This window comes from Leopardus geoffroyi, chromosome D1 (assembly GCF_018350155.1).
Source record: "Leopardus geoffroyi isolate Oge1 chromosome D1, O.geoffroyi_Oge1_pat1.0, whole genome shotgun sequence".
Classification (NCBI taxonomy): domain Eukaryota; kingdom Metazoa; phylum Chordata; class Mammalia; order Carnivora; family Felidae; genus Leopardus; species Leopardus geoffroyi.
This window is the reverse complement of record NC_059329.1, coordinates 21314991-21338893: the sequence shown is the minus strand read 5'-3', so window position 1 is coordinate 21338893 and position 23903 is coordinate 21314991. Positions and strand designations below refer to the sequence as shown.

Here is a 23903-nt window from a genome sequence, read left to right as displayed (position 1 = left end):
GGTGCTAGGGAGAAACCATTGTGGATGCAGGAAAGATCATCATGTTCTTCTATCTGGGGATGTACCCCATTTGGGAGGAAATGAAATTGTATGCAAAATGGCATACTCCCAATGGTCAATGCTATTATCATGAACTAAGTTATAAATGTAGACTAGGTAAAAATTGTTTTCCACTGCAAAGTCTGATCTTTGGGGAAAACACAGGTCTTCCAATTTTTAATCAGTTCCCTAGGATTTCCCACCCATGAAAACTCCTTTGGGTCATGTTAGCAGATGGATCTTCTGGCACTAGCAGATGATATTTACTTCCCCCTAGTCTGAGCACTAGGCACTGGTCAAAACCACCATCAGAAATCATTATCTGTAACTCCTGACTCCTCAGAGTCTGTGGTTCTGAGGTTTGTGCTCTGGCTCCATCAGTTCAAAACTCACTCAAAACAAAAATAACAAGAAGATCTCTGTTTTGGGTTGTTCATCCCTGAAATTCATCAGAGCCAAGGTCCAATATTAAAGTTCTAATGCAGAAGATTGCATTTTATTGTTCCTACTATTCTTTTTCCAAATCTTTTTTATGAGAGCCACAGACCCCTTGAAATGATATATCTCTTGCTGAGATGGCAGATGTCCCTGAGGTGGGACTGGTGGACTGTCAAAGAAGGCGTATAGAAGAGATGATCACAGGGTTCCTGCATTTTATCCCTATGGATATTGCCCTTTATGACTTTTTGATAGACATCTTTAAACAATCTCAGCAAAGGCTGAGACAGCAGTGGCACACAGGAGGGTGGGTGTGAGTTCATTCTCATTCTAGGACTCTGTCTTATTACGGAGGGATTGGGGGAAGAGAGCTGGGTGCTCATTTTAATGTCACCCTCTGTCCTGTTCTCACAGATACGCCCTAGGGAACAATGGCAGCAGGCAATGACTCTTCAGTGACCCAGTTTATCCTGCTGGGTTTAACACAACAGCCAGAACTCCAGCTGCCTCTCTTCTTCATTTTCTTAGGAATCTACATGGTCACCGTGATGGGGAACATGGGCTTGATTATTCTGATTGGTCTGAAGCCTCACCTGCACACTCCCATGTACTACTTTCTCTTCAACCTTTCCTTCATTGATCTCTGCTACTCGTCTGTCATAATGCCTAGAATGCTGATAGGTTTTGTAAAGCAAAACACCATCTCTTACGCAGAGTGCGTGGCTCAGCTCTGTTTCTTCTCCTTCTTTGTCATTGATGAGTGCTGTATTTTGACATCGATGGCCTATGACCGGTATGTAGCCATCTGTAAGCCCCTGCTTTACAAGGCCATCATGTCCCACCAGGTCTGCCTCATGCTGATGGCAGGAACATATGCAATGGGATTTGTGGGTGCCATGGCCCACACTGGGTGCATGCTGAGGCTCACGTTCTGTGATGGCAACATCATTAATCATTACATGTGTGACATACCTCCTCTCCTTCAGCTCTCCTGCACGAGCACCTATGTCAACGAGCTGGTGGTTTTCATTGTGGTGGGAATCAATGTAATCATGCCCAGTCTCACCATCACCATTTCTTACACCTTGATCGTCTCCAACATCCTCCGTATCCGTTCTACAGGGGGCAGGTCCAAAGCCTTCAGTACCTGCGGCTCCCACATAGTTACTGTTTCTCTCTTCTTTGGAGCATCGGCATTCATGTATCTAAAACCTTCTCCTGCTGGGTCCCTGGATCAAGATAAGGTATCCACACTTTTTTATACCATTGTGGGGCCAATGTTGAATCCTTTTATCTATAGTCTGAGGAACAAAGATGTCAAAATTGCACTGAGTAAGACTTTTAAGAAAAGGGTGTTCTCTTGAGTAGAAACGGTGTTAGTTACAGATGCCAACTCCTAGTAAAGGCAGACAGTGTATGAAGCTATGGAGAGAACAGTAAGAAATCAAAGTAGAAATGCAAATGATTCAAATATAGGGTAAATTAAGCTAATTATTTATAAGTCATTTCACAAAGACAATATAAGGAAGAGGAGGATCTGTCCTTTATCTTTTCATGGAAAGTAAAAGTAGTTCATTTGTTGTTCTCCAACTTATTTTCAGAAGTTATAGATTTAAGTTTAAATGGTTGAATTGAGGTAAATCCAGAAAGGATAACTTGTGAGATTTTTGACTGAGGTATGTCTGGAATTCCTACAAAACTTTGTCATGGATATATAGACTTTGTCAGCCTTGAGTTTCAGCTATTTATTCATTCATTTAATAACCCTTAACTGAAAGGCTACTGAGTTTGAGGAACTGAGTGTGGTCTTTTGGAGTGCTGTAGGGGCTTTTGTTTTAGGAGATTCTTTCATTTCCTGAAGGAGCTGAGAATATGGAGATGCTCTTGTCACTTAAGTCTCAAGGGAATGTGGCAGAGCAAGGTTTCCTTCTGGTCTCTGCTCCTAAGGACAAGATAACCTTTTATTGTATTTTAGTTTATTTTTATTTTTTTTAATGTTTGTTTATTTTTGAGAGAGAGAGAGTGTGTGTGTGTGAGCAGGGGAGGGGCAGAGAGAGAGGGAGGCACAGAATCCGAAGCAGGTGCCAGGCTCTGAGCTGTCAGCACAGAGCCCGACATGGGGCTCAAACCCACAGACTGTTTAGATCATGACCTGAGCCGAAGTTGGATGCTTAATGGACTGAGCCACCCAGGTACCCCCTGATATCGCCTTTTAGAGCCATTAGGAATGAAAGCATCCTACACTGGGTTTTACCTCTTGGGACTTTAGGGCAGGAAATAAGACATGCTATGTCTTCACTGGGAAAAATTTTACTAGGAATATTCACCAATTATTAGCAGAGGAATTTTTGTCCTTTCCTCAAATGGGCTTTCAAATCTGTAATTCATTAGCAGTCAGCATTTTGCCTTTATTATTTTCATTTTCCCTTTTGTCTCAGATTTTGATGCTACAAATGATATCATTTATTTAATTAACAAATAAAAGCACCTATCCTCTACCAGGCTCTGTTTTTAAAACATCAGAAGATACAGTGGTGAACAAAACAGACAATATGTGCACTCTCATTGGGTTCATTGTCTACAGCGAGATGGAGGTGGGGTGCAAATGGGCAGGAAGAGGAGACAGGTGATGAACACTTGTGAATAGAGCAGAAAAATGCAGAGTCTGAAGGTGAGTGGTACAGACAGTAACTGTGTGGTTGCTTTCGGTTGGGTGGAGGGGCTTTTCTGAAGAGGTGGCATTTCAGCTGAGATCTCACAAGAGGAAGAGCCACATGTAGAGCATTCTAGGCCACGGGAATATTGGCAAGTAATCATACTGATGAGTATGAGGGACAAAAAGCAGGCCAATGTGACTGTGACATAGTGGTAGATGTGTAAGTATTAGGAAGTGTATGTAATATGTAGGAAAAGAATTTGGAAATGAGGATGGAGATCCAGGGTTGTGCAAGCCTTGAAGAGAATGAATTTTATCTTAAGTGCAGTAAACATCCACGTGATATTAATCACACAAAGACCTTAGTTCTGCTTTCCCCTCTCTCGTTGGGAGGCTCTATTATTATTTTTAATTAATCCTGGAGAAAAGTTCAGGGTTCCGTGACTGATTTATAGTGAAACCTATGAAGCAATAATACTTTAAATAACATCAAATTGCTATCTCCTGCATGGGGGATTTTTCTGTTGCTAATCTTGCATGTTTAAAGAAGGTGAGTCAAAGTCTGCAGGATGTCAACTGAAAGGAACATGACTTATGTGGAAGTACCCTTTTTCTTGTCTTTTCACCTACCAGATACAAGTGTCTTGAAATGCAGACTGTTGAATTTGGAACCAGGCAATCAGGTTTGGTTCCAGATTTTGTGATTTTTGTATTCTGGGTCCTCTCAGCCTTGGTTTCTAATATTTCAAAGTGCTCTGGTGCAGATGAAATGAAGCAATACATGTTTAAAAGATGCTACTGGGGCACCTGGGTGGCTCAGTCAGTTGAGCATCCGACTTCGGTTCAGGTCATGATCTCACACTCCGTGAGTTCGAGCCCCGCATCGGGCTCTGTGCTGACAGCTCAGAGCCTGGAGCCTGTTTCAGATTCTGTGTCTCCCTCTCTCTCTGACCCTTCCCCGTTCATGCTGTCTCTCTCTGTCTCAAAAATAAATAAACGTTAAAAAAAAGAAAGATGCTACATAGTTTTCGCGTTTTAAAAATCACACTCCAGCGACTCTTAAGATGTACACATCCCTGAAATTAGTATCCATCTTATAATCAGTGCTGTCTTACCTTTGTTGTTGGCTTGTGGCAATTGTGATGCAATTGTCATTGCTCATGCATGTGCAAATTTGATCATAACTGTTCATGCTGTTGTCATTGCGATGGTATTGGAATTGTTGGTAACACATGTATGGGCTTAATTGCCATTTAAAATTCTCTAGTTTTAAGTATGCGTATTATGTAAAAATTTAATTCTACAGTGTTTATAACTGTAACTTCAATTCCGTTATTATTATTATATAGCACTGAAGTATAAAGTTTTCATGTACACAGAAAGATCAGAAAGATATGGAAACAACAGTGGGTGTAAGTTCAAAAATAGTTAAGCAGATATACTTCATTGGTGGAGTGGTTACAATTTCATTTATCCATCCGTCTGTCTATCCTATCTATTTATTACAGAACAACAACAAAAGAGTTTTACAGGCCCTAAGAAAATAAGATACAAGTCAATGAAGCTGGATCATATTTCATTACTGAGATACACGCAAAAGAACAGCATAACATGCAAAACAATGTAACTGAAGGCAGTATGAGTTCTTCATAATGTCAATGTCTAGAAACTTCTAGAAGAATACTTTCATTAAGTATAAAATAGAAGTTCTAAGTGGGACATGATCATCATGCCACTATATAGTTGGCCGCCTGTTTCTTAGTATACAGAACATGTCTTAAAACGGTGACATTGAAGTTTCAATAAGATCCCATACTATCTTTACCCTGTTTGGTTAGTAATGGTTGTTATGGGCTGAATTGTGTCACTCAGATTCATGTGCTGATACCTTAACCCCCAGTACCTCGGAATGTGACTGTATTTGGAGATAGGGTGTTGAAAGAGGCGATTAAGTTAAAATGAGGCCATTAGGATGGGCCCTAATCCAACCTGATTGGTGTCCTTATAAGAGGTGATTTGAACACAGAGAGACATCAGAGGCATGAATGTGTGCACACCAAGGAAAGACCATGTGAGGATATAGGGAAAGGATAGCCATCTGTCAGTCGAGGGGTGTTGCCTCAGAAAAAATAAAACCTGTTACCTTGATCTTGGACTTCAGGATTTGTGAGAAAATACATTTCTGTTCTGTAAGCCACCTGGTCTGTGGCATTTTGTTACAGAAGCCCCAACAAACTAATATATACAATAGTTACTAAATATATGAAATTTACTAATACATGAAAGTCTTTATTAAATATTCTAGGTAACAAAAATACACCATATGCTATAAATAAAAAAATTCAACTGAATAAATTTTAAAGATCTAACTGGCTAATTGGCTTCATAAAATGATTCATGAATTGGGTAGTATGAAATAGAGCAAATAGAGGAGTGTACCCAGGTACCCAGGAGTGATTAAAAAATGGAAGATTTTTATGGAAGGGGTGTGGGGCAAGAAAGGTATTATAAAAAAAAAAAAAAAAAAAAGGTTGTTCATCCCAGGCAAGGTGGTTTTCCCTTAGGGGTTAAACAAGGGGATCTTATAGTACACTCATCTTTCTTTGGGGAATAGAGAAGGCCCATGTGGAAGATGCATTGGCACTGGTTGAAAAATTCCTGACTGGCTGGTTAAGACTACCTTTCTGGGGGAGGTTGAAACTGCAATTAGATTAGGTATTAGACCCTGGTTTGGGAACTCCGTATAAGTGGCACTATTTGAGGCCTGTGGTTTTCTTTTTAACGCTATGAAAAATTTTTTTTTTTAACGTTTATTTTTGGGACAGAGAGAGACAGAGCATGAACGGGGGAGGGGCAGAGAGAGAGGGAGACGCAGAATCAGAAACAGGCTCCAGGCTCTGAGCCATCAGCCCAGAGCCTGACGCGGGGCTCGAACTCACTGACTGCGAGATCGTGACCTGGCTGAAGTTGGACGCTTAACCGACTGCGCCACCCAGGCGCCCCTGAAATATTTTTTAAAAGAGTTGGATTCATGGTATAAATGTTTTGTTTAATACTAAATACAGCTGTATCAAATTTGATAGTCAAAAAGGCATACCTATCAAACTTACTTTTACTAAAAAGACTCACTCATCTCTATTTGAATCTTCTCTTTAATTCACTTTGAATTCCAAGACTCCATCAAAAAGGATGTTCATGAAGATGGCAGGAAGTGAGTATTTTTATGTGTGTCCAGGGTTAGGGCTTTCTGAGCACATTTGACTGGAACCCAGGTGATAGGACAAGTGTTAGAAAGGCTGGGACCCCAGAGGCATGCTCCAGCCCTCTTCCTTCTGGGGGAGAAGCCAGTCTCAGTGATCTGCACTGAACCAAGCTGCTGGCTCCTTTCCTTCGTTTTAAGCTGACCCCAGGCATCCAAGCTACACTGGTTTCATCAGCACTCTGGGTGAAGAGAGAAACCCTTTCCCTGTTCTATGTGAGTTTGAGAAAAATGTGTATCGTTCTCTGTTGGATGCCATTTAATCTCCCAATTCTGTAAATTTAAATTAATCAAGTTGATTTGCTGGTCAGGTAATATTATCCTTAGTGACTTCTGCCTGCTTAATCTCTATGGTAATATCTCTCTTTAATTAAATTAAATAAAGATTGAGTGTCCCTGATAAGCTTCCTTTTTCTTATGTCTTTTTACTGAAATTAATATAGCTACTCCAGCTTTCTTTTGAATGTTAGCATGGTATATGTTTCTTCATTCTTTTACTTTTAACCTCAGTATTTATGTTTAAAATGAATGTCTTATACACAGCATGTAGTTGGGGTTTCTTTTATTACTGACTTTGAAAATCTCCATCTTTGTATTGATATATCTAAACCATTCACATTTAAGGTGATTATTAATGTGGTTGCATTAATAGCTGTTTATAACTGCTTTCTGCCTGTGCACACATTCTTTATTTCTTGCTTCTCTTCTTTTTTTGTGTTCTCCAGATTTAACTGAACATTATATACACATGTATGTATATATGTGTATATAATGTTCAGTTATATATATATATATTTATATAAATTTATTTATTTATATATAAATTATATATATATATATATTTATACTTGTTTTCCTATAGTTTACAATACACATTTTAAGATAACCTAAGTTCATCTTCAAACCCTCTACCACTTCATGTGTAATGCAGTTACCTCAGAGTATTTCTGCTTCTTCCCACCTGCCCATTTTAACATTGCTGTTATTCATTTCACTGATCCACATTATCATCACCATTGTGTTGTTAACTATTATTATTTAAAATACACAGTTATTGGGGTGCCTGGGTGGCTTGGTTGGTTAAGCATCGGAATTGGACTCAGGTCATGGTCTCACAGTTCGTGAGTTCAAGCCCTGCATCGGACTCTCTGCTGTCCGTGCAGAGCCTGCTTCAGATCCTCTATCTCCCTCTCTCTTTGCCCCTTCCCTACTCACACTGGTGCACACACGCTCTCTCCTTCAAAAATAAATAAACATTAAAAAAAGTAAAATAAGATAGACAGTTATCTTTTAGATAAATTAAGAATAAGAAAAATTAGGAGCGCCTGGGTGGCTCAGTCATTAAGCATCTGACTTTGTCTCAGGTCATGATCTTGCAGTTTGTGAGTGTGAGCCCTACGTTGGGCTCTGTGCTAACAGCTCGGAGCCTGGAGCCTGCTTCAGATTCTGTGTCTCCCTCTCTATCTCTGTCCCTCCCTGGTTCCTCCACTCTGGTTGTCTCTGTCTCTCTCTCTCAAAAATAAACATTAAAAAAATTATAAAATGTTAAAAAAAGAGTAGGAAAAATTGAATATTTAATTTTTCCTCCATTTATTCCTTCTCTAATGCTCTTTTATCCTTTAAGTCAATTCAAGCTTCTGATGTACATTATTTTCCTTTTGCTTAAAAAACTTTAATATTTCTTGCAAGGCAGGTCTGCTGGAAATACCTTCTCTCATATTTTGTTAGAGAAAGTCATCATTTCACTTTGACTTTGGAAGCATAATTTCATTGGATATAGAATTCTAGGTTGGGGATTTTATCTTAACATTTTAAATGTAATTTTTTTTAATCTTTTTTTTAATGTTTATTTATTTTTGAGACAGAGGGAGACAGAGCATGAACGGGGGAGGGGCAGAGAGAGAGGGAGACACAGAATCTCAAACAGGCTTCAGGCTCTGGGCTGTCAGCACACAGCCCGGTGTGGGGCTCGAACGCACGAACTGTGAGATCATGACCTGAGCCGAAGTTGGACGCTCAACCGACTGAGCCACCCAGGAGCCCCTATCTTAACATTTTAAACATTTCATTCCACTCTTTTCTTGATTGCATGGTTTCTGGTGAGAGTTCCACTGTGTAATTCCTATCCTTGTTCACTGTAGGTCAAATGTTTTTTTTTTCTGTTGGTTTCTTTCAAGATTTTCTCTTTGTATTTGATTTTCTGCAATTTGAATGTGATAGACCTACATGTTTGAGTGTGGAATTTATTTTGCTTGGCATTCTTTGAGTTCCTGGATTTGTGGTTTAAAGTCTGTTATTTATTTTGGAAAATTCTTGATCATTATTATTTCAAGAATTTCTTCTGCTCCACTCTTTCTTATCCTTCTGATATTTTAATTATGTATATTTTTCACTTTTTTTTTTAAATTTTTTTTTCAACGTTTATTTATTTTTGGGACAGAGAGAGACAGAGCATGAACGGGGGAGGGTCAGAGAGAGAGGGAGACACAGAATCAGAAACAGGCTCCAGGCTCTGAGCCATCAGCCCAGAGCCCGACGCGGGGCTCGAACTCACGGACCGCGAGATCGTGACCTGGCTGAAGTCGGACACTTAACCGACTGCGCCACCCAGGCGCCCCTATTTTTCACTTTTTAAAAATGTTTATTTATTTTTGAGAGAGAGAGAGAGACAGAACATGAGCATGGGAGGGTCAAAGAGAGAGGGAGACACAGAATCTGAAGCAGGCTGTAGGCTCTGAGCTGTCAGCACAGAGCCCAATGGGGGGCTCAAACTGATGAAATGTGAGATCATGACCTGAGCCGAAGTTGTACACTTAACCAAATGAGCCACGCAGGAGCCCCTATTTTTCACTTTTGAAATGATGTTTCCAAATTACTTTTCCAAAATTATTTTATGTTCTGTGTTTTGTTTTGTTTTGTTTTGTTTTTTACTCTTTTTTATCGACCTGTCTTTAGCTCACTTTCTAAACTGCATTGAGTTCTGATGAGCACATAGAAGGAATGCTTCATTTATGTTACTGTGCCTTTTATTTCTAGTATTTTCTTTTGATTTTTTTCTATCTCTCTGCTTATATTACCCAAGTATTCTTGTATTTTATCTATTCTTCCCTTGAAGCCCTTAACATTCTCACTATAGTTATTTACAATTCCTGTTTCATAATTTCTATATCTGATTCTTATTTGATTCTGTTTCTGTGGTTTGCATTGTCTCTTCAGACTGTGCTTTTTTGTCTTGTGTTTTGTCAGGCTTTGTGATTTTTTTGCTGAAAGACAGACATGCTGTATCAGGCACTAACAACTTAGGTAAATGACCATTAGTGTGAGATTCTTTGGTATTTTTTTTATGAAATTTATTGTCAAATTGGTTTCCATACAACACCCAGTGCTCATCCCAACAGGTGCCCTCCTCAGTACCCATCACCCACCGACTCCTCCCTCCCACCCCCCATCAACACTCAGTTTGTTCTGTTTTTTGGAGTTTTTGCTCCCTCCTTCTCTAACCATTTTTTTTCTTCCCCTCCCCCATGGTCTTCTGTTAAGTTTCTGAGGATCCACATAGGAGTGAAACATACGGAATCTGTCCTTCTCTGTATGACTTATTTCATGTAACATAACACTCTCCAGTTCCATCCATGTTGCTACAAAAGACCATATCTCATTCTTTCTCATTGCCACGTAGTATTCCATTGTGTATATAAACCACAATTTCTTTATCCAAGAAAAGATAAAGAATATCCATTCTTTAGGCTCTTTCCATAATTTAGCTATTGTTGGGAGTGCTGCTATAAACATTGGGGTACAAGTGCCCCTATGCATCAGTACTCCTGTATCCCTTGGGTAAATTCCTAGCAGTGCTACTGCTGGATCATAGGGTAGGTCTATTTTTAATTTTTTGAGGAACCTCCACACTGTTTTCCAGAGCTGCTGCACCAGTTTGCATTCCCACCAACAGTGCAAGAGGGTTCCCGTTTCTCCACATCCTCTCTAGCATCTATAGTCTCCTGATTTGTTCATTTTGGCCACTCTGACTGGCATGAGGTGATATCTGAGTGTGGTTTTGATTTGTAGTTCCCTGATGAGTAGTGACATTGAGCATCTTTTCATGTGCCTGTTGGCCATCTGGATGTCTTCTTTAGAGAAGTGTCTATTCATGTTTTCTGCCCATTTCTTCACTGGATTATTTGTTTTCCGGGTGTGGAGTTTGGTGAGCTCTTCATAGATTTTAGATACTAGCCCTTTGTCTGATATGTCATTTGCAAATATCTTTTCCCATTCCGTTGGTTGCCTTTTAGTTTTGTTGATTGTTTCCTTTGCTGTGCAGAAGCTTTTTATCTTCATGAGGTCCCAACAGTTCATTTTTGCTTTTAATTCCCTTGCCTTTGGGGATGTGTCAAGTAAGAAATTGCTGCGGCTGAGGTCAGAGAGGTTTTTCCCTGCCTTATCCTCTAGGGTTTTGATGGTTTCCTGTCTCATATTCAGGTCCTTTATTCATTTAGAGTTTATTTTTGTGAATGGTGTAAGAAAGTGGTCTAGTTTCATCCTTCTGCATGTTGCTGTCCAGTTCTCCCAGCACCATTTGTTAAAGAGACTGTCTTTTTTCCATTGGATGTTCTTTCCTGCTTTGTCAAAGATAAGTTGGCCATACTTTTGTGGGTCTAGTTCTGGGGTTTCTATTCCATTCCATTGGTCTATGTGTCTGTTTTGTGCCAATACCATGCTGTCTTGATGATGACAGCTTTGTAGTAGAGGCTAAAGTCTGGGATTGTGATGCCTCCCGCTTTGGTCTTCTTCAAAATTACTTTGGCTATTTGGGGCCTTTTGTGGTTCCATACAAATTTTAGGATTGCTTGTTCTAGCTTCGAGAAGAATGCTGGTGCAATTTTGATTGGGATTGCATTGAATTTGTAGATAGCTTTGGGTAGTATTGACATTTTAACAATATTTATTCTTCCAACCCATGAGCATGGAATGTTTTTCCATTTCTTTATATCTTCTTCAATTTCCTTCAAAAGCTTTCTATAGTTTTCAGCATACAGATCTTTTACATCTGTGGTTAGGGTTTACTCCTAGGTATTTTATGCTTCTTGGTGCAATTGTGAATGGGACGAGTTTCTTTATTTGTCTTTCTGTTGCTTCATTATTAGTGTATAAGAATGCAACTGATTTCTGTGCATTGATGTTGTATCCTGCGACTTTGCTGAATTCATGTATCAGTTCTAGCAGACTTTTGGTGGAGTCTATCAGATTTCCCATGTACAGTGTCATATCATCTGCAAAAAGTGAAAGCTTGACCTCATCTTTGCCAATTTTGATGCCTTTGATTTCCTTTTGTTGTCTGGTTGCTGATGCTAGCACTTCCAACACTATGTTAAACAACAGTGGTGAGAGTGGACATCCCTGTTGTGCTCCTGATCTCAGGGAGAAAGCTCTCAGTTTTTCCCCATTGAGGATGATATTAGCTGTGGGCTTTTCATAAATGGTTTTTATGATGTTAAGTATGTTCCTTCTATCCCAACTTTCTCGAGGGTTTTTATTAAGAAAGGGTGCTGAATTTTGTCAAACGCTTTTTCTGCATCGATTGACAGGATCATATGGTTCTTATCTTTTATTAATGTGATGTATCACATTGATTGATTTGCAAATGTTGAACCAGCCCTGCAACCCAGGAATGAATCCCACTTGATCATGGTGAATAATTCTTTTTATATGCTGTTGAATTCGATTTGCTAGTATCTTGTTGAGAATTTTTGCATCCATATTCATCAGGGATATTGGCCTGTAGTTCTCTTTTTTTACTGGGTCTTTGTCTGGTATAGGAATCAAAGTAATGCTGGCTTCATAGAATGAGTCTGGAAGTTTTCCTTCCCTTTCTATTTTTTGGAATAGCTTGAGAAGGATAGGTATTATCTCTGCTTTAAATGTCTGGTAGAATTCCTCAGGGAAGCCATCTGGTCCTGGGCTCTTATTTGTTGGGAGATTTTTGATAACTGATTCAATTTCTTTGCTGGTGTGGGTCTGTTCAAGCTTTCTATTTCTTACTGTTTGAGTTTTGGAAGTGTGTGGGTGTTTAGGAATTTGTCCATTTCTTCCCAGTTGTCCAGTTTGTTGGCATATAATTTTTCATAGTATTCCCTAATAATTGTTTGTATTTCTGAGGGACTGGTTGTAATAATTCCATTTTCATTCATGATTTTATCTATTTGGGTCATCTTCCTTTTCTTTTTGAGAAGCCTGGCTAGAGGTTTATCAATTTTGTTTGTTTTTTCAAAAAACCAACTCTTGGTTTCATTGATCAGCTCTACAGTTTTTTTAGATCCTATATTATTTATTTCTGCTCTGATCTTTATTATTTATCTTCTTCTGCTGGGTTTGGGGTGTCTTTGCTGTTCTGCTTCTATTTCCTTTAGGTGTGCTGTTAGATTTCGTATTTGAGATTTTTCTTGTTTCTTGAGATAGGCCTGGATTGCAATGTATTTTCCTCTCAGGACTGCCTTTGCTGCATCCCAAAGCATTTGGAGTGTTGTATTTTCATTTTCATTTGTTTCCATATATTTTTTAATTTCTTCTCTAATTGGCTGGCTGACCCATTCACTCTTTAGTAAGGTGTTCTTTAACCTCCATGCTTTTGGAGGTTTTCCAGACTTTTTCCTGTGGTTGATTTCAAGCTTCATCGCTTTGTGGTCTGAAAGTGTGCATGGTATGATCTCAATTCTTGTATACTTATGAAGGGCTGTTGTGTGACCCAGTATGTGATCTATCTTGGAGAGTGTCCCATGTGCACTCGAGAAGAGAGTATATTCTGTTGCATTGGGATGCAGAGTCCTAAATATCTCTGTCAAGTCTATCCAATCCAATGTATCATTCAGGGCCCTTGTTTCTTTATTGATCCTGTGTCTAGATGATCTATCCATTGTTGTAAGTGGAGTATTAAAGTCCCCTGCAATTACCACATTCTTATCAATAACGTTGCTTATGTTTGTGACTGTTTTATATATTTGGGGACTCCCATATTCAGTGCATAGACATTTTTAATTGTTAGCTTTTCCTGATGGATAGACCCTGTAATTATTATATAATGCCCTTCTTCATCTCTTGTTACAGCCTTTGATTTAAAGTCCAGTTTGTCTGATATAAGTAGGGCAACTCCAGCTTTCTTTTGACTTCCAGTATCATGATAGCTAGCTCTCCATCCCCTCACTTTCAATCTGAAGGTGTCCTCAGGTCTAAAATGAGTCTCTTGTTGACAGCAAATAGATGGGTCTTGTTTTTTTACCCATTCTGATACCCTATGTCTTTTGGTTGGAGCATTTAATCCATTTGCATTCAGTGTTATTAATGGAAAGCTATGGGTTTAGAGTCATTGTGATGTCTGTAGGTTTCATGCTTGTAGTGATGTCTCTGGTACTTTGTGGTCCTTGCAACATTTCACTCACAGAATCCCCCTTAGGATCTCTTGTAGGGCTGGTTTAGTGGTGATGAATTCCTTCAGTTTTTGTTTGCTTGGGAAGACCTTTATGTCTCCTTCTATTCTGAATGACAGACTTGCTGGATAAAGGATTCTCAGCTGCATATTTTTTCTGTTCATTACGTTGAAGATATCCTGCCATTCCTTTCTGGCTTGCCAAGTTTCAATAGATAGGTCTGCCACTAGTCTTATGGGTCTCCCTTTGTAAGTTAGAGCATGTTTATCCCTAGCTGCTTTCAGAATTTTCTCTTTATCCTTGTATTTTGCCAGTTTCACTATGATATGTTGTGCAGAAGATCGATTCAAGTTACATCTTAAGGGAGTTCTGTGTGCCTCTTGGATTTCAATGCCTTTTTCCTTCTGCAGATCAAGGAAGTTCTCAGCTGTGATTTGTTCAAGTACACCTTCAGCCCCTTTCTCTCTCTCTTCCTCTTCTGGAATTCCTATGATATGGATATTGTTCCGTTTGATTGCATCACGTAGTTCTCTAATTCTCCCCTCATACTCCTGGATTTTTTTTTATCTCTCTTTTTCTCAGCTTCCCCTTCCATTATTTTATTTTATTTTATTTTATTTTTTTAATGTTTGTTTATTTTTGAGAGAGAGAGAGATAGAGACAGAGAGACAGACAGTGTGCAAGCAGGAGAGGGGCTCAGGCAGGGGGAGACACAGAATCCGAAGTAGGCTCCAGGCTCTGAGCTGCCAGCACAGAGCCCAACGGAGGGCTTGAACTCACGGACTGTGAGATCATGACCTGAGCTAAAGTTGGATGCTCAACCGACCCAGCCACTCAGTCACCCCCATAATTCTATCTTCTAATTCACCTATATTCTCCTCTGCCTCTTCAATCTGAGTTGTGATCGCCTTCATTTTATTTGCACCTCATTTATAGCATTTTTAGCTCCTCATGACTATTTCTTAGTCCCTTGATCTCTGTAGCAATAGGTTCTCTGCTGTCCTCTATACTTTTTTTCAAGCCCAGCGATTAATTTTATGACTATTATCCTAAATTTTTGTTCCATTATATTGCTTAAATTGTTTTTGACCAATTTGTTAGCTGTCGCTACTTCCTGGAGTTTCTTTTGCGGAGAGTTCTTCCATTTTGTCATTTTGGATAGTCCCTGGGGTGGTGTGGAACTGCAGAGTACTTCCCCTGTGCTGTCTGGAGTAACTTGTGTTGGTGGGCGGCCGCTGTCAGACCTGATGTCTGTCTCCAGCCCACTGCTGGGGCCACGGTCAGACTGGTGTGTACTTTATATTCCCCTCTCCTGGGGGCAGGGCAGTGGAGTGGTGTGACCCCTGTCTGGGCTGCTTGCACAGTGCCAGGGTTGTGATGCTGCTTTGATGGGATCTGACCAAGGACCTATTAGCTGGGGTGGATCTGCAAGGTACACAGGGGCAGGAGGGGCAGGCTTAGATTGCTTTGCCGTCGGTGGTCCCCTGCAGGAGGGGTCCTGCAGCACCGGGAGGGAGGCAGGCCTGTCGACTTTAATTTTTAAAAATATCTGTGCTTATTGAAAATTTTTATTGCCAACTCCTTCAAATTTGGGACGTAAGAGACAAAAGTAATCCAGGGAACTGACCGTGAGTCTTCAGTCCCCTTACCAGCCTGTTTCCTCCTCTCTACCCTTAATAATCTTCTTATGTTTGTTTTTTATATAATGTGTAGGGTTTTTAGTTGTAATTGTAGGAGGAATAAGGAAAAAATATACCATTTCCTTCTTCTCAGGAGCAAGAGCCCCATTTGGCTCTTTTTTTATTTTCTATCTCTCTGCTAACATATTTTATTTTATAATGTGTTTTAAAAGATATAATCTGCCTATTTGTAATTTGGGTGCCTGGGTGGCTCAGTCAGTTGACCATCCGACTCTTGGTTTCAGCTCTGGTCATGATCCCAGGGTTGCCGGATCAAACCCAACATCAGGCTCTGTGCTGATCTGGAGCCTGCTTGGGATTCTCTCTCCCTCTGTCCCTCTTCCCTGCTTGCATGCTCTCTCAAAAACAAAATAAAAACAATTAAAAAAAAGTATTTGTGATTGCTTGTGGAAACAATTTTGTTTACTGTATTAAAATTCTTTTCAAATAGTTGTAACATCTGAGTCATCTCCATATTGGCATCTGTTGGTTCTCTTTTCATCTTCAAGTGATGGTGGTGGTTCTTGTCATTGATATGATGAATGGTTTTCAGTTGTGCCCTGGACATTTTGTATATTAGTTTGTGAGACTATGGATCTCATGTGGTTTTCTTTTTCAGTGGTCACCTTGCTTAGGTATAGCGTGCAGATTCAGATACTTCTGGATATTCAGATCCCTGCCGAGCCCTGAATGTCCCTCCAGTGTCATTGGGTTGCTGACTTGTATCCCCCTCAATACTGACATGTGGGATAAAAATTCAGCTCCCACTGGGGCACCTGGGTGCCTCAGTGGATTAAGCATCTGAATCTTGATTTTGTCTCGGGTCACGATTTCACGGTTTGTGAGTTCAAGCCCCATGTTGCGCTCTTCACTGACAGGGTAGAACCTGCTTGAGGTTCTCTCTCTCCATCTCTCTCTGCCCTTGCCCTGCTCATTTTCTCTCTCTCTCTTTCACTCTCTCCCTCTCCCGAAAATAAATAAATAAACCTAAAAGAAATTCAACTCCCACTTCAGTTCTTTGGCAGCAACTTAGCTAGAATGGGACAGTTACTGACAGCGCTTCATTGCTGCTGGGTGAGGAGTAGAAGTGTAGTTCCCTGATGAACCCACTGACAGCAGGAGGAATTGGGACTGAGTATGACGACTAGCACTATCTTGTATGGTCTTGTTTCACATCACTGCTGTTGGGTGGGATGGAAACTAGTTCCCCACTTGGCCCCACTGACTCTATACCAGCAGGGAATATAGAGTGCCAGTTAATATCATTTTGTTCAACTTAATTGCTGCTGAGTAGGAAGGGAGTTCAGATTATTGCCCAGTCTTTAACACTGTGCTGGTGGGGGCATCAGGTTGCCGCTTCCTATTTCCAGCCAGAGGATAAGCAGTTCAGTCTCCACATGGCCCTGCTGACATCACCCCTGTGAAGGAATCAGAGTACTTCCTGTTACCCTCAAGCAGAGGGTAGAGATGTAGCTCTCTGCTTGGCCCTTCTGACATGGGTTGCTAGGCAGGTTGTCATTTAATTTTTGCCTGTTGTTGGGTGGATATTATAAAAAATGTTTTCTGTTTTACTAGACTACCTTTTTTTCCCCTATTTCTTTGGTTGGAGGAAAGCTTTTTGGGTCTGTCTTTGGTAGTTTGGGGTTGCAGGCTTGTTCAGTGTACCATTAGGGCAAAAAACAACCCAGGGAACTTACCAGCCATATTCCTCAATTCCCCATACTCCATGGAAGTCTGTCTTGTTTTTACCTTTCAATGTCTTCCTATGTTTGTTTGTTGTGTTATGCCCAGAGTTTTTTAGTTTAAGAGGGTAGAGTAGGGAGCAATGGTGTATTCTATCTTGGCTGGAATCAGATGTCAGTCAACTGAGATTTAAAAAAAAATTATTCAGTTTCTTAAGTCTGAAATCTGAGAGATCATTCCAGCATCAACATATTCAAGTACTCAGAGAATCATTGGGCAGAAATTGAGCTCACACATATCAAGTCAGTGATGCTTCCGATTGTTGCTGAGGTATCTGTGATAAGTAGAGAAGCGAGTTCAAAGCTCAAGGTTTTTATTGATTAAGATAAAACGAGTTCAATAAAGACACCGTAATGAATCTTTCTTACAGCTCAATTTCTCTTTGAGGGTTGTCTTTTAAGATTCTTTTTCATGTTTACTTTTATTTTTGAGAGAGAGAGAGAGAGAGAGAGACAGAGCGTGAGCGGGGGAGGGGCGGAGAGAGGGGGAGACACAGAATCCGAAGCAGGCTCCAGGCTCTGAGATGTCAGCACAGAGCCTGACGCAGGGCTGGAAGTCACAAACTGTGAGATCACAACCTGAGCTGAAGTTGGACGCTTAACCGACTGAGCCACCCAGGTGCCCCTGCAATCCTTCTTGGTAACATAAACAGTTGATAAATACATATTTTTTAAGTTATATGTATTATATGTTGTATTCTTATAATAAAATAAGCTAGAGAAAATAAATGTTTTCTCAAATTGTCAAAGACTTTAAAAATTTTTTCTAATATATTTAAGCCCATGTGATTCAAGGGTCAACTGTACTTATTTTGTTGTTCAAATAGGTCCAGCTTTGCTCTTTCAGAGCTCCCAGGTTGGATACTGTAAACTTTTGCCATGACTCTGTCTTCTTTTTTAAAAGTGAATTCTGTACTTTCTATATTATAAGATGCTTCAGAATCATTTTGTGATTTCCCTGGTTCATCCCCAAAATGAATCATTTCTCCAAGATGCCCAGTTATTATCAGAGAATGTTATTAAGAAACGAAGGTCTGGGTGTTGGATGTGTTCATTTCTTTAAAATAAATTTTCTTTTAATGTTTATTTTTGAGAGAGGGAGACAGCACAAGCAGGGGAGGGGCAGAGAGAGAGAGGGAAATACAGAATCTGAAGACAGCTCCAGGCTCTAAGCTGTCAGCACAGAGCCCAACGCGGGGCTCAAACTCACAAACTGTGAGATCATGACCTGAGCCAAAGTCTGACACTTAACTGACTGAGCTACCCAGGCGCCCCGGATGTGTTCATTTTTACTAGGGTATCACTGCTTCTAGGCCCTCTTAGTGGAGAGAGATAGGAAATACGTGTATGTATTCAAATGCTTGTGTATCTGTCTGTCTGTTATCTATCTATCTATCTATCTATCTATCTACCTATCTTTTTGAATCTATGTATCTTAATATGTGTATTAAGATGTATATTATGTGGTGCTAATCTAGCACCACATAGTTCATTCTAGACTCCCCCTTTTGTATACTTATAACTTCTTTCTGTGACAGAAACACTTGACTATACGTTGCAAGGGTAAAAACAAAAAAACCTGTACATAAACACTGTACCCTGGTTGATAAATTGGTTTCCCAAAGGCGTATGGGTTTGCAACTCTGAAACTCAAATACACATGTACTGAGATTGAATGAATAAGAAATTGTAGCGAATAGAATTTGCATTATGTTCAAATGCCTTTTCCTGACTATTTGATTGTGACTACTAAGGTACACTTTCAGAAAGAGTAATGTTGGTACATACACTGTGTTCCCCCTTGTCTTTGACTGATTATAAGACCTATTTAAATTCTGGGTGTTTCAGCCACTATTCTTAGAGGAGGGAGAATGAAAGCCTTGACTCAGGTTAGCTTAAAGAGAATTCCTAGTTGAACCAGTCTCAACTGTCATCTGGCTCCTGTCCCTGAAACATTTTCCATGAATAAAACAGATTTAGTTTTGTATCAATACCAAGATTTTTTTTTTTTTGAGAGAGAGTGTGAGTGGGGAAGGGGCAGAGGGAGAGAGAAAGAGGGAGAGAGAGAGAATCTTAAGCAGGCTCCACACCTAACACAGAACGTGATGCAGGGCTCAATCCTACGATTATGAGATCATGACCTGAGCTGAAGTCGAGAGTCAAAAGCTCAACTGACTAAGCCACCCAAGTGCCTCCCAGTACCCAAATCTTAAGTTACTACAGAAGGTTGAATAAACTTGAATTGTAAAATACAGAATACTACTCAGCAATGAAAGGGACAGACCGCTGATACATACAACAGCTGGGATGGACTTCAGGACATGGTACTTAGTGAAAAACACTAATCTCAGAGGTTACGTGTTATATGATTTCATTTATTGTTCTCTAAAGGAATCAACTGAAGAGGTGGAGAACAGGTCAGTGGTTGCCGGAAGACAGATGCAGGTGGAAGGGGTTGGGTTTGACTGTAAAGGGGTAGAATAGCTGGTGGTGCAGTCCTGTGTCCTAATTGTGGTGGCGAATCTGTACAAGGGATCAGCTTGCATTGATCTCCACACACACACACACACACACACACACACACACAGGCACACACAACACAAACTCTCAGTGCATGTAAAACTGCTGAAAGCTGAATAACATCTATAGTCCTAAATTCTACTTAACATTATTGTTCCAAAGTCAGTTTACTGGTTTTGCTATTATACTACAGTTGTTGGAGATGTAGGTAGGAATCTGGAGTTCCAGGAAATCTCTACGTTATTTTTATAATTCTCTGTGAATCTATATTCATTTCAAAGTAAACTTTAGATATCTTCTCACAAGCATAAGGAGAAATTAATATATACTCTGGAATTCTAAAATTGTGTTTTCTTAAGATGGAAACCTATTACCAGTGATTTTTCTTATAGATTTAATTTTAATATGTGGAAAGCAAAGCCATATTGAGTCAGAACAACGCAAAGTAACATTTCATAGAATAATGGGTTGTTATTCTATCACATAACTTTCTATTTAAACAATAATCTCTGAAAACAAAAGCATCCTTTTGCTGTGTCTATAAAATATACTTAATGATTATTTTAAAATTCTCAAAATATTAAAAAAGCATAATAAATAAACTTTAGGAGATGTGTATAAATTCTGACTAGAACTGGGTTACATAGGATGATAGTTAGTGACATTTTCAGTGATGCTATTTATATGCATCCTTCTAAGGGACAGCAGAGGACACTTTCTCCTAAAACCTAGGGAATATGTAATCCCTGTTGGGAAATTAACATTTACGGTTACAATTAGTACATAAACTCAGACATCAGATTCTTCCCTGCAGAGTTTATCACGATGGGGAGATCTTAGGGAAGACCTACACCGTATTCCTAATGAGGTCTAAAAGAATTATAAGCCTTAAGCAAAAGCCTTGTGCTCTATGTCATGATGGGTCAGGTGTCACCTGTGTGGTTTCCCTTCAAACTCTCTTAGTAAATTTATAACTAGAAGTTTGATCTACTTCTCAGGCTGACTCCTGGAACATTCAGTCTGGGAGATCTATGCTATTGCTCTTTTGCCAGTAAAGGAAGAAGATCCTGTGACTATCTATATCTGCTCAGTAGTGACATCATAAAAGCCAGTTCTTACAGGGAAGTGGAGGTGAAACTCACGAAGAATCAGCACTGAGTTATCTCAATGGAAGGAGAGTGAGTTATGCAAGTTTCCATTTTTCTCTCACTCTGTTGCTGAAAAATGGGGGAAAGTACTTATTTTGAATAGCAAGAAATTCAAAAGTATGCAGCCCTTAATCCACTGCCTGCATTATTCTTAGCACACCCTTCCTGTGTTGGCTTCATCCTCAGTCTAGTAGCAGGAGAGCTATAGCAGTTCCAAGTGACATGTCCAGAAAATAGAAACATCAGAGGAAAAGATTTGTTTTTTTCCTAAAAATATTTTTTAGCTGAAATATGCTATTTCAGCTGAAATACACGTACAATAAAGTTTAAATGTCCTAAGTAAATAGCTTGCTACATTTTCACAAACCTAACTAATTTAATCAACATCCACATTATGTTTCTCTTCTGTGCCCTCCTACAAAGAGAAGGAAGCACATCCACCTTCCTTTTACATTCTCTGTCCAGCTAGGATGGAACAAAGGAGGGGAACGTGTAGAAACACCTGATGTGTGGTTAAATATAAGTCTTAGGCTACCAAGGGTCTCCTCAATAAGTGTTATCAGTTGACTTTGTAGATTCTTGTGGGAAAGATCTGGAAACCCTGTAGACTCTGACAGACTTCCTTCTAGGAAGCAAAATACCTGAATGATCTCTACTCTAGCAGAAGTTTCTCTTTTTTTGTTAGTCATCACTGGGGAACTGAAGTATCTGGTAAGGTAATGGAAATGTGAGTAGGAACTAGGAAGTGAAGGATCAGATGAGTGGGAGGGAGACAAGGGGGATACCTCCCTTCTGAGGTTTAGGTGGGTTTAGTCCTCAGCTACTCCATTCTTGTATCTTCTAGTAAAGACAGGAATAGCTGTTTGTCACATACAACTCATGCTAAAACAAAAGACAGAGTGATTTTAATGCCAATGGCTATGTGTGCAGTCCATTTGGACCCTGTGAAGCAAAGGGACTTATTCGATTTCTGCTGGTCTGAGTCTTCTCATAAATAAGAGCATGTAAGGAAGGAGAGAGCTGGGGTCTCTATTAATGGAAGTTTTTTCTGTTCTCACAGATTTCTGAAGAGAAGAATACTGGTTAGAAATGAGTCCTTAGTGACTGAATTTCTTCTTGCTGGCCTAACAGACCGTCCAGAGCTCCAGCAACCCCTCTTCTTCCTGTTTCTGGTGATCTACATTGTCACCATGGTGGGCAACGTTGGCTTGGTCACTCTTATTAGTCTAAATTCTCACCTCCATACCCCCATGTACTACTTCCTCTTCAACCTATCCTTCATTGATCTCTGTTACTCTTCTGTTTTCACCCCCAAGATGCTGATGAACTTTGTATCAAGGGAGAATATCATCTCCTACGTTGGCTGCATGACTCAGCTGTTTTTCTTTCTCTTTTTTGTCATCTCGGAATGCTATATGTTGACCTCAATGGCCTACGATCGCTACGTGGCCATCTGTAATCCGTTGCTGTATAAGGTAACCATGTCCCATCAGGTCTGTGCCTTGCTGACTGTTGCTGCATATATGATGGGGTTTGCTGGAGCCTCTGCCCACACAGGGTGCATGCTCAGACTAACCTTCTGCAGTGTTAATGTCATCCACCATTACCTGTGTGATATTCTTCCTCTCCTCCAACTGTCTTGCAGCAGCACCTATGTCAACGAGGTAGTAGTTCTGATAGTCGTGGGAATTAATATCACAGTACCCAGTTTTACCATCCTGATTTCTTACGTCTTTATCCTCACTAGCATTCTTCATATCAAATCTGCTCAAGGACGATCAAAAGCCTTCAGTACCTGTAGTTCTCACATCATTGCTATTTCTCTTTTCTTTGGCTCGGCAGCATTCATGTATCTTAAATATTCTTCTCCGGGGTCTATGGACATGGGAAAAATTTCTTCAGTTTTCTACACTAATGTGGTGCCCATGCTTAATCCCTTAATCTACAGTTTGAGAAACAAGGATATCAAAGTTACATTGTGGAAAGCATTGTTTAAAATCCAAAGGAGAAACATGTTCTGATTAGAAATTATAACATGAAGAAATTCAATTTTTATTAAAAAAATTTTTGTACGTATAATTATTTTTGAGAGAGAGACAGACAGAGTGTGAGCAGGGGAGGGGCCAAGAGAGGCAGACATAGAATCCGAAGCAGGCTCCAGGCTCTGAGCTGTCAGCACAGAGCCAGACGTGGGGCTCAAACTCACGAACCATGAGCTGAAGTTGGACGCTTAACCGACTGAGCCACCCAGTTACCCCAAGAAATTCAATTTTAAAAATTTTATTATGTTTTTCAAGAGGTTTTGATCATTATCAATGTTGTTTCTGCAGATTGTGTTATCTGTGTTTTAATAGACCCGTCTTAGCATTTCCCTTATAGCTACTTTGTTTCATTGTTTGCTTTTGTATTTCTGTACCTGAAACCAGCTTACTAAATAACTAATAACATGTTTATAAAAAGAAAAAATATACTGGCTATTTTCTTTTCATACTGTTTCTGTCTCTAAGCTATTCTTAATCTGAACAAATATGATAAGCTTCATAAGTCACAGAAAGTTGAATTTACAGTTATCTCTCTTAAACACAGAAGTGCCAAAAACTAAAGAAACATTCTTATTCTTCTCCATATCATTGCTGGTATAGGCAGGAGGATTCAATGAAATGTGTTCATTACAAACTGTGTATATGGCCTAAAGTATAATCAAGTCCTCTGATATTTTCATTTTTTTCTATTTTCTTACCAACTTTTCCTTTTACCATTCTGTTCTTTCTTGTTCCCATTGAAAATGGCAACATGCATTCTGTGCACCACCAGCTTTTGAGAGCCTCAAACAGTCTAGTTCATTTAAATTGAAGTGAATACATATATTGCCAAATATAGCATTAATATATATGATTAAAGGAATAATACATATGTATCTCAGGATCCAAATATGGGGGATGGTTGGTGTATGACTAGTCTGTTACTTATCACTTAAAGGAAAATAGTGCATATTGGGAGA

General features: G+C 39.7%; 2 protein-coding genes across 3 annotated transcripts; both read left to right on the top strand.

The window, feature by feature from the left end:
• The first annotated feature begins 908 nt into the window (after nucleotides 1–908).
• LOC123600856 (olfactory receptor 147-like) lies at nucleotides 909–1841 on the top strand. The gene has a single exon (XM_045483288.1). It carries the CDS (start codon nucleotides 909–911, stop codon nucleotides 1839–1841), a length of 933 nt encoding a protein of 310 aa, XP_045339244.1.
• An 11896-nt stretch (nucleotides 1842–13737) lies between these two features.
• On the top strand, nucleotides 13738–22923 carry LOC123600855 (olfactory receptor 8B3-like). Of its 2 annotated transcripts, none has more exons than XM_045483286.1 (2): nucleotides 13738–13748; nucleotides 21990–22923. In XM_045483286.1, exons 1-2 carry the CDS (start codon nucleotides 13738–13740, stop codon nucleotides 22921–22923), a joined length of 945 nt encoding a protein of 314 aa, XP_045339242.1. The 2 variants fall into 2 exon arrangements, with proteins under 2 accessions (XP_045339242.1, XP_045339243.1); XM_045483287.1 differs by lacking the exon at nucleotides 13738–13748 and adding an exon at nucleotides 16084–16094.
• The last annotated feature ends 980 nt before the right edge of the window (nucleotides 22924–23903 follow it).